The sequence below is a fragment of the Alexandromys fortis genome, unplaced genomic scaffold, assembly GCF_014885135.2.
Source record: "Alexandromys fortis isolate MF-2015 unplaced genomic scaffold, M_Fortis_MF-2015_v1.1 scaffold_151, whole genome shotgun sequence".
In the NCBI taxonomy this organism is placed as follows: Eukaryota; Metazoa; Chordata; class Mammalia; order Rodentia; family Cricetidae; genus Alexandromys; species Alexandromys fortis.
In genome coordinates this window covers 758,468-769,533 of record NW_026068043.1, presented here as the reverse complement: position 1 = coordinate 769,533, position 11,066 = coordinate 758,468, and the positions used below count along the sequence as shown (strand labels likewise).

The 11,066-nt window shown below is 48.5% G+C and overlaps 1 protein-coding gene across 1 annotated transcript in view; it reads right to left on the bottom strand.

Annotated features, from left to right (window-relative positions):
- The window catches only part of Gtf2i (general transcription factor IIi), an 83,125-nt gene that overhangs the window by 7,486 nt on the left and 64,573 nt on the right, over positions 1 to 11,066 (bottom strand). Inside the window, exons 20-28 of the mRNA XM_050166150.1 lie at positions 9,866 to 9,937; positions 7,826 to 8,009; positions 5,194 to 5,252; positions 4,585 to 4,659; positions 3,067 to 3,168; positions 2,259 to 2,324; positions 1,830 to 2,013; positions 866 to 921; positions 399 to 607 (exon numbers count right to left, since the gene is read on the bottom strand). Of these exons, the coding sequence (XP_050022107.1) occupies positions 399 to 607; positions 866 to 921; positions 1,830 to 2,013; positions 2,259 to 2,324; positions 3,067 to 3,168; positions 4,585 to 4,659; positions 5,194 to 5,252; positions 7,826 to 8,009; positions 9,866 to 9,937 (1,007 nt within the window). The remainder of the gene's footprint in view (positions 1 to 398; positions 608 to 865; positions 922 to 1,829; positions 2,014 to 2,258; positions 2,325 to 3,066; positions 3,169 to 4,584; positions 4,660 to 5,193; positions 5,253 to 7,825; positions 8,010 to 9,865; positions 9,938 to 11,066) is intronic.

The window sequence follows — 11,066 nt, the reverse complement described above, 5'->3', positions numbered from 1 at the left end:
TTTGAGACAGGGTTTCTCTGTGGCTTTGGAGCCTATCCTGGAACTAGCTCTGTAGACCAGGCTGGTCTCGAACTCACAGAGATCCGCCTGCCTCTGCCTCCCGAGTGCTGGGAAGATTTTATTTTTTAAAAGATTTCTTTATATGTATGGGAGTTTTGCCTGTATATATGCCTGCGCACCAAGTGTGTGTCCAATGCCCACGTCGGCCAGTAAAGTGTGTCAGGTCTATGGGAGTGTAGTTATAACTGGCCGTGAGCTACCGTGCAGGTGCTGGAAGTCAAACTAGAGCCCTCGGGAGCAGCCAGTGCTCTTACTCACGGAGCCGTCCGTCTCCCCAGCCTCCAGAGAGACTTTCTGAAAACTGTAGAGACACGGAGTCGTGAGCAGGACTGAATTTAGGTCCAGTGCTGTGCAGCCAGGCTGACAGAGAGAAGCTGCACTACATGAGCTGCCGCTGGGAATAGGAAGCAGCCCGGAAACAGGTTCTGGAGTCTGACAGAGTCCACGAGGCAGGCAGAAATCGTACCTGGAATTGTCACCTGAATGATGTTAAGGTCTTCCACACCTGATGCAGTAGTATTAACGTTGGGTGATGAGTTTATCTTCCCTGAAAGTGAAAACTAAAGATTAGGGGTTAGACAAAACACATGTAGTCAGAATTTTCTTTAATAAACCAAAGTTGCATGCCCACAGTCAGTCATGAGCTGGCCACAGCCTGGCCCAGAAGGGCTGGTACTTGCATGCTGGTTTTATTCCAGGAAGGCACTAAAGATGGCAGACTTTCTGCGGAGCAACACTGTGCAGCGTTCACTGCTCGAGAACTAACGACTGCCCAAAAGTCACACTGTTCTCAAAGGACACTCACTCGGAGGGCTTTTGGAAGAGGTGCTCTCTTTGATGGCCGTCTCAAACATCTCAGGTCTACAAGCAAGAGAAAAAAGAAATAGGCTGGTTAACCCGGAACAAGACACCCAGGGAAGATGATGCAGCGTGTAGCCGGCAGCTCTGCCACCCACACGCGGCACTTGGAAGTAACCTGGGCCCAAGAAGGGTCAACTACACCAGCCTCTACTGCTGCTGGACTCTTGCTGGACATGCCAGTGCCGCTGCCATCTTCTTCCCAAGGGGAGAGCATGCTCTGAGGATCAGTATGCGACCCAAGAGCAGAAGTAAGAAACGCCCATGCCTGTAGCCTAGGTACATGCTCGAAGAGCAAGTGGGCAAGCCACACCCAAACAAATAAAAGGGCCTGTGTTGTACGTACACACGTGTGCTGGTGCACAAGCTGTGTGAGCAGAGGCCAGGAGGGCCCAGGTGTCCTCTATTACTCTCGTTTCTTTCAGACAGATCTCTCTAGAACCTGTAGCTCACATTCCCACCCCAGGCAGCAGCCCCAAAGATCCTCCTGCCTCTGCCCAACCCCCAGCACTAAGGTCAGGTGCTCCTCCTTGTTTGTTATGAGGGAGCTGGCACCTGGATTCAGGTCCCCAAAGCTGTGCAGCAAGCACTCTTAACCACTGGGTTGTCTCTCCATCCCTATAATGACTTAGTCTCTTGAAGACCAGTTTCAATCCAGGATAGCACACTGTGAGGCCAGCCCTGTTCTCCACCTCAGGTCCTCACTTTTTTTTTTTTTTTAAAAGATTGATTTATTTATTATGTATACAACATTCTGCCTCCATGTATGCCCACACGCCAGAGGAGGGCGCCAGATCTCAGTACAGATGGTTGTGAGCCACCATGTGGTTGCTGGGAATTGAACTCAGGACTTCTGGAAGAGCAGCCAGTGCTCTTAACCTCTGAGCCATCTCTCGCCCCCAGGTCCTCACTTTTTAATGATGAACTTTATCTTGGCCTTGTTCCGGAGTATCTTCTCCAGCCTCGGAATGCCAAATGTGGAGGGTCTTCGGAAAGGCACCCCCTCGGGTAGGCCTTCTACATAGAAGTCTTCCGGGAAGGACTCGAACAGCGCGAATGGCACTTTCACAGCCTGCTTAAGGCCAAGGGCTTCCCCTGCAACACACGACTGTAACTGTAATACTCATTCCATACAGCTTTAGACAAGCCGTTTGCAGCATTCGGCAGCAATTACAGACCCTTATTTATTTGAAAAATAACATTCATTTTATTTTGGAAAATGCTTTTGGAATTCTTGATACTCAGTAAAATGGGAGGCTGGTCCAAAGGCATTTAAACATCAAATTCACACCAGTTCTACTAGAGAACTACTTCATGTCAGGGTTCCAGAACAAACCTACCGCATTTTTCATTGAACAAGTTTTCCACCTTCTGCTTCAGGTCAGTGATCTTGGCGTTCCAGGCCTCTGCGAGGAGAGAGCAGCAGCCCCAGTGAGCAGGGTTTCCCGAGGGAGGACGGAGATTTTTACCTTATCCTTTCACTGACTTGAGTTAGGGAGTCACTCATGCTGGCCCCCTGGTTCACCTGCCCTCCGTGTGCTGGGACTAGAGGAGCACCAGCACCCTGGTTCACCTCATCTCTCTATTGTGCAGCTTTACAAAGCACAGGAGAGCACACAGCGGGCTGTTCCTTCATTCACTGTGTCACTGTGTGACAGAGGACATTTTATAGAGCACATGCGCTCTTCACTCCCTTGCGCACTAGTGCATCTGTGTTCCGCAGACAGCTTTACTCCATTCACATCATGTATGCATACAAGATCTAAGTCTCTATGTAAGAAACACAAAGGTTTGTAAACACGCTGTCTTGCCTGCCCCGCCAATCCTCATACAACTAAAGTAATCGGTTAGATTGGGTTACCAACACTCTGAACCACGCCAAAATGAAGAACAAAGGACCTCTCCTGGCCTGTCACAGTGTCTACTACGTGCCAGCTCTGGCTTCCATGCAGTAACCCAACTTACAATCGTCAGGCACCCCTGGGGCACACACTTGCCTGTGTCCCATAGGAAGGCAGCCTGGTTCTTCCTGCATGTTAATATCTAACACACACTGGCGCATCCAAGAAAAACACTGTCCTGCTGACGTGCACACTAAATCTTTTTATTTGAAATGCTGAAATCAAGAAAAACAAAAGATGTATTTACCAAAGGAAAACTCTCTCCCTCGAGGCTTGAATGGAACATTTGAACCGTTGGTCTGGGTTGGAGTTCGAACGGTGGAGGTCTGAGGGCTGTTGTTGTTGGGGCCTAGAGAAAACTCAAAGGCAAACAGTCACCGGGTGCTCACTGCTGGCTAGCGTGCAACAGAAAATACAGCACACACACGTACATGCTAGGATTCTGGCAACATGTCAAAAGGCTCCTGAGATCCAGCACAAATGGGAACAAAACACAGCAGGCCACGGCTCTGCACGCTCAGCACTCTGCTCCCACGCCTGCCTGCCTGCCTGCCTCCCTGCCAAGAAAGGGCCGCATGTGTCTCTGCCTCAACACAGATTTCTGGCAACTAGACCAAAAGCAGTGTCATCTCCTTTGTGGACCGGAACCTGACAACGAAAACTCGCGCTGATGCAGTATCACCGCTGATGGGCTCAGCCATGTAGAGGGTGGTTTCTCTGTCCCGCCCTTCCTGCAGCTGCTTCTAAAGAACTACTCAGAGGCTTAGGGCACACAGAAGGGTCACCTCAGCACAGCTTGGCATGGCTTCTGGGGAAGTCTTTACTAAAAGGAACATCGTGCACTTTACGAGTGGTCACGAGGAAGGGACAGAGTCCTGGGGACAAGTCACCAAACCAGCAAGGAAGTCAGTCCATCTTCCCTGTGGCCACTGCACATCAGGGTGGTAAGCTGGCACACAGGGTCCGTTGTTTACCAACCACCTGCCATGACTACCTTCCACCTGTTCTTTGAAAATGGACTCTGTGCAAGTACACAAGACGACTAAGTGGGGACACTGAGAGAAAACCGCAGTGAGGACCCAAGGACCAGGTGCCCCCCAGGCGACTGTTTCCTTCTGTGTCAATGGAAACAATGTGCCCAGCACTGTCTGTTACTATGCCAGGCATCTTAGACAATGGACTTCCAAAGGTGACAGCCCTGCACAACAGAGGCTGGAAGAAGACACGTAAAGACACAGACTTGCTGTGAGCAAGCACACTGCTATTCAAACCACCTATAAACACACTTCATCAAACATAGGGAAAACAAAGAGGAAAAAAGATGAGAAACATCTTAGTGTGGTAGGTCTGCCTTACTTTATCATTACGGAAAAACAACCCGAGGGGTCTCCTCAAGTAGGTCTCCACAGGACCCACAGTTTACAAACAATGTAAGTTAAGCAAGGGAGGTGTCAGCGTCACTAAAGTGCATTACCACTATGCCTGAGGACCCGAGGGCAGCCAGTATAGCCTACCCAGCTAGGTCTAGAACAAAAAAGGGGACCTATCTCAAAGCACAAGGACAGTGTTCCTGAAGGCGACACCCGAGATGTCCTATAACAATGCAAACACAAAGACACACACACACAGTCATGCATTAAAAAAACACAATATTCATAAATTTAGCATCAGGTGCTTTTTAGACGTGAAACCCCAACTGCACAGAAGTTCCTGAGTCCATACAACTGTAGGACAAAGAGTGAGGAGAAAACGTAGAACAACTCACCTTCCACAGTGACCTCAATCTCAGGGACCTTGGAGTTGCTCCCAGGGCTTCGTGGTCGCTTTGGGGACTGCAGTGCTGTAAGGCAAAGGGCAATATTATCTTTGCAAGCTGCACAAAAAAAAATACAGAGGTGCTCTATAAAAGCAGAGTATTAAAGTCATACAGTTTGTTCTTTCCAAAGAAACCTGAAGAACTAAACGGGAGTGTAACCCTCCACATGAGTGCCAGAAAGCTGTGGAAACGCCCATGGAGGAGGATGCAAATATCAACTTCCAGCGAGAGGGCAAGGAAACAGAAGAGAGAAAAAGAGATCCACGGGGCTGGAGAGATGGCTCAGCAGCACTGGCTGCTCTTCCAGAGGTCCCGAGTTCAATCCCCAGCAACCGCATGGTCACTCACAACCATCTGTAATGAGACCTGGTGCCTTCCTTGCCAGCAGTACATTGTATGCTTAATAAATAAATAAATCTTAAAAAAAATTCACAAAGTAAAACAGCTTAAAGCAAAGAAATAAACCAAAGCCCGTGGTGACAATGAACTGTGACTCAGGTGACAAAGGCTCGGCAGCGAGGAAGGCCATGTGCTCACGCCCTGAGGGGCTGCTCTTACCTTTCGTGTTGATCTTGCTGGCCATCCCGGGAGGCAGGTAGGACACAACTAGCTCAGGCCTAGAAAGAACACAGTGCGTCACTCACACAGCACAAACGCCAGAACTATTTCGAGAAAATAAAAACACATATATTGGTGTTTTCTGTGCATGCAGGTCTAGTGCCTTTGGAGGTCAGAAGAGGGTGTTGGATCCCCAGGACTGGAGATAAGATGGTTATGAGCTGCTATGTGGGTTCTCGGGCAGTCAGTGCTATTAACTGGAGCCGTCTGTGGTGGTTTGAAAAAGAACAGCTCCCATAGGCTCATATATTTGAATGTTTCATCACCAAGGAGTGGCCCTGTTTGAGAACAACTTGTTGGAGTAGGTGTGACCATGTTGGTGAAAGTATGCCATTGAAGGGTGGGCACTGAGGTTTCAAAACCCATACCAGGTCCAGTCTCTCTCAAAGCGCTCGCGCGCTCTCTCTCTCTCTCTCTCTCTCTCTCTCTCTCTCTCTCTCTCTCGATCAGGATGGGGATCAGTTTCTTCTCCAGCACCATGTGTGTTGCTATGCTCCCATTGCCAATGATAACAGAATAAGCCTCTGCAACTGTAAGCCAGCCCCCAACCACACGTTTCCTATTATAAAAACTGCTGTTGTCACGGTGTCTAAGACAGAAACTGTGGGTACCGATGTGAGAAGCCTGACCACGCTTGCTGAACTCTGGACTGGAAAAGCCACTGAAGGCTTAACGGGTCACACTAGTAGGAATGTGGAAGATAGTACTGAGGGCAAGTTGAACTGCGAGGGCTCAGCTCAAGAGGTCTCGGAGGGGAAGAATATCGGTAAGTGTCCTAGAGATTGTTCTTGGGATGTCTGGGCGAAGAATATGGCTGCTTCTTGTCCTGTCCTAAATATCTGCCTGAGGTGAAATTGGAGAGTTTTGGGAGCATCCTAGTATTGGCTGTGTCTTATTAACAATCCCTCTATGCAGATCCCTAATGAAAAGGAGCCAGCTGGACAAAGAGAACCACAAAATGTACAGCTTGAGGAGAAGGGGGCACCAGTAAATGTAATGGAGCAAAGCCCAGGGCTCAAGGAGATGAGAAGTTTAAAGAAAAGCCTGGTGCTGAAGGGAAGAAAGGGAGCGGTGTCTTGGGGCACGACTCCAGAGGCTAAGCTCCTAACTGGTGAAAAGAATTAAAGAAAGGCTTAAGCAGCAAAGGAAGCCAGAACCAGAAGCTGATGATGAAATCGTAATTGGAGGAGCGGCAAGCCCAGCCCCATCAAGCAGAACCTGGCAGCTTCAGTCACGTGGGTCTGGCTTTAGAGCCAAGAGTACAAGAAAGAGGTTTTGGAATCTCCCTCCATGGCTAGGGAAAGCTGCTGAGGTCAGGCATGTGTCAGTGGTGTCCGTGCATGGAGGCCCAGAGAGGAGGCCAGGATTGCTCTGGAGATCTCAAGATGCTAGAGATGCCAGAGTCATGTGACACTTGCCAAGGGAAACTGCTAACAGGGAGTGGGACCAGCGTGTTGCAGACAACAAAGCTGAAAGTAAGTGGAGATCTAAAGACGACCTTGACACCAGACACGGAGATGCAGAGTTGGAGCTTGCCCAGTTGGTTTTCGGTTGTGCTTTGGTCCAGTGTTTCCTCGTTATGCTCCTTTTTGGAACAGCCATCCATGTGTACTCTGTGCCAGTTTATGTTGGAAGTATGTGATCTGCTTTTTTATTTTACAAGAGGTTACAGTTAAGAGACTGCCATGAGTCTCAGAAGACTCCTTGGCATTTCAAATAGTGTTGGGACTAGGAAAGCCTATGAGGACTTTCAGTAGTTGGACTAATTGTATTTTGCATTATGACATGGCTGTAACCCTTCAGGGGCCAGAGAGTGGAATGTGGTGGTTTGAGTAAGAATGGCCCCCAGAGGCCCATGTATATGAAGGCTTGGTCACCAAGCAGTGGCCATTGCTGGAAGAAGGGTGTTACTGGGGTGAGGCTTTAAAAGCCCACACTAGGCCCACTGCTTGTGGATGAGGATGCGGTTCTCAGCTACCTCTCCAGCGTCACGTCATGTCACGCCTTCTGTGCCTACCCTCATGCTCCCCACCATGACGGTAATGGACTGAGACTGCAAGCAAACCCTCAACTAAACCCACAGTGTCTGTGCCACATAGAACAGTGACTAAGACAGCCACCTCTCCAGCTTCTGTAACTCCTTTAAAATGGCAAATGAACGCCAGATCACTTCTGTCATCCACTGAATCTCTGCAGCAAAGTAAATAACTCCGTCACGATGAACTGGGGAAAGCAGAGCAAGCATGTTGCCTGGGCTTTAGTTGACGGAAGTTCAGGGGAATGGTGACTGACTGGAAATCTATCCTGAGGATTGGGTGCAGTTCAGTAAGAGAACACTCTCCTTGAATCCCCCAATGAGGAGCTAGGGCCTCGGCAGCAGAGTGCTTGCCAAATTGTTCAGGCCCTGGGTTTAATCCCAAGTTTAGCAAAGCTCTGTGTTCTGAACCTGCAGGGCAGCGGGAGGAGCCTCCCCCTTGCCACCCCCAGGAGGTCTAGCCAAGAACAAAGGACTCACTGAGGCACAGCAAGGCTAGCAACATGGCAAATGGCTGTAGAGGCAAAGGCAGCTTACTTTTTAACGACAAACTTGATCTTATTGCTCCCACGGACAATCCTCTCCAGGCGTGGAATCCCAAACCAGGTGGGGCTTCGGAAGGGGATCCCCTCAGGCAGCCCTTCCACATACAGAAACTCTGGATTTGATTCAAATACAGGATAGGGCACCTTCACTGCCTCTGTGAGGCCAAGAGCTTGAGCTGAAAGACAAAGAGAAGCCAAGTCAGGAACATGGTTTGTATCTATGCTAACTTCCTGGCAATCCAACCCACAGACACTCACTATTAAGAAGTAACTTAATATGACGATGAAGATAATAATAATAATAATAATAATAATAATAATAATAATAAATGTCAGCGCTGGAAAGACAGCTAGGCAATTAAGAGCACTTTCTGCTCTTGTAGAGGACCCAGGATTCAGTCCCCAGCACCCATACAGTGGCTCAAACCATGCATGACTCCAGTTCCAGGCATCCGATGCCTTCTTCTTCTTAATTCCACAGGCATTAGTTACACATGCATACAGTAGACAAAACACCCGTATACATAAAATTTAACATATCTAAAATTTTAAAAATGAATTCAACTCTACCTTTTTTGTTGTTGTTTTTCCAGATATAGTTTCCCTGTGCAACCCTGGTTGTCCTGGAACTCACTCTGTAGACTAGGCAGGCCTCAAACTCACAGAGATCCGTCTGCTTCTGCCTCCCAAGTACTAGGCGCACTAACACTGTCTAGCCCACTTATACTTTTTAAAATCAGCATTTTGTTTAGTTGTTTTTTAGCACAGGTTTTTGGTATATAGTGTAGGCTGGTCTCAAACTAATATTTATCCTCCTGCCTCAGCTTCTTAAGAGCCAGGACTATAGCATGAACTACAGTACCCAGAAAAACAAACTGCACTTTAAAAACAACTATTTTCTCAAAAAATAAATTCTACTTTATGTGTCTGTTGTGCATCACAAACACGCCTGGTACCCAAGGAGGCCAGGAGTCAGGTCCCCGGAAACTGGAAGTGGAGCAGGCTGTGGGTTGCCCTGTGGGTGCTAGCACCCTAAACCAGACGCTCTGGAACAGCAGCAATGCTTGTCACAATCCAGTCTTCTCCCCATCTGACAGACAGCGCTTTTCTTTGGGGACACACGCATACAAGGTTTCCTGTGCAGCCCTGGCTGTCCTGGAACTAGCTCTGTAGACCAAGCTAGCCTCGAACTCACAGAGATCCACCTGCTTCTGCCTCCCGAGTGCTGGGATTACAAGCATGTGCCATCAGCCCAGCCAACAGACATTTAAACATTTTCAATGCAAATAACAGCCAGTTTATGCCGGGCGGTGGTGGCGCACGCCTTTAATCCCAGCACTCAGGAGGCAGAGGCAGGCGGATCTCTGTGAGTTCGAGAGGCCAGCCTGGTCTACAAGAGCTAGTTCCAGGACAGGAACCAAAAAGCTACGGAGAAACCCTGTCTCGAAAATCCAAAATAAAAAATGTTTAATAACAGTCAGGTTATGAATCTAAAAGGTCACCGTGTTCAAGACAGAAGTAAGCAAAGGCCACTGAACACAGCATGGGGTTGATCATGTATCTGTGCTGGCCTGTAGGCCCGAATCTTCCAGGAAAGCCAGGCCCAAGCTGAGGCCTCCAGAAGCACAGAGCAAAAGATCCACAGAGAGCAGATGTTACAGTGCAGTGTAGCAGACCATGCTGGCATTTTCTGTCACGCTTCCTTCTACATGACTGACTGGACAAGCCACTGAAACCCGCACTGAGCCCGAGGAACCTGGCAGCTACTCTAAGGTGAAGCAAATGATGAAGGTCATGTGTTCTCCAGGTGAGAAGCACAGTGGCTCTAAAGCCCCCCGCCAACTGTGACACAGGAGAAGACAGAAGCAGAGAAACATGAAACAACTCTCTGATTTAAGGGGTGAGATGAGCAAGAGAAGTAAATTAAGGCCCTCTTTCTGGGACCTCCATTCATTACGTTCTGAACTTCTAGAATTCATTCGGAACCGTCCACTGTCTGTAACTTAAGATGTAACCACTGTATCTCACTTACCAAACTTCAAATTAAAGATCTCTTCCACCTGCTTGCGAAGCTTGGTGATTCTGACATTCCAATCTTCTTTGACTGGAAAGAAGCAAAACCAAACGTCACCAATAATGCTGCTTACGGTACTGAGACAAATCCCACAGACTTAAGGGCAGAAGAGACTGCCGCTGTGGAAGACTCTTCCAGGTGGGACAGGGCTGTTGTCATCACTGCTCTGGTCACTTCTCTACTGGGCTGGCCACAGAAGGTGCCGGGAGGTCCCACATGGAACTGTGGCTAATAGCAAGTGTGGCTAGCAGAGTTCCCACCATAGTGCCCACCTCTGAGGGTCTTACATTCAGACAAGCACATGAGCACTCAGGCGAGTGAGGAAGGAGTCCCTCTTTCCAGCAAAAAGCAAAGCATCTAACACATGTGAGCACAGCTAACAGGCTAATCTGTCACCCACGATGCAGGATGCAGGGGACAGACGCGGCTGTGAAATTCCTGGGGGAGGTAAACATGTCTCCAAAAGGTAAGAAAGAACGTCCTGCAATAGCGTATAAACATCAAAACATCAGCTAAGGAACTGTTTTGTTTGTCTTTCTTTTTTTGAGACAGGGTTTCTCTGTGTAGCTTTGGTTGTTTTTTGTTTTTCCAGACAGTGTTTCTCTGTGTAGCCCTGGCTGTTCTGGAACTGCTATATAGACCAGTGTGACCTTGAATTCACAGAGATCTGCCTGCCTCTGCCTCCTGTGTGCTGTGATTAAAGGCGTCTGCCACCCCTGCCCAGCATAAGAAACATCTAAAGTGGTTACTGTGGTCCAGCTGCCAGGGTGCAGTGTTGGCACGGTACGATGGCCTAAGGCTCTGGAGACAAGTGGAAACCTATATCACTGCGTACAGGGAGTATCAGAGAAGACAGGTGTGGAAATGTAAGGGCTCAAGGGAGGGGTGGAGTGTTGAAGAACTTTTCAGACATGGTTTGGTTCTTGCTACCTCAGAATCAGGTTCAATGCCACCCTACACTACAAAGTGAGTTCTAGGCTACTCTGAACAACTTAGAGGGAAAAGGAAGAGTGTTAGGGACATCATTCAGTAGTACAACTCTTGCTAAACACACGAGGCACTGGGTTTAGTTCCCACCAATATGGAAACATTTTTTTCAAAAATAAAATTATTTAAATAAAAAGGAGCCAGGCGGTGGTAGCACACGCCTTTAATCCCA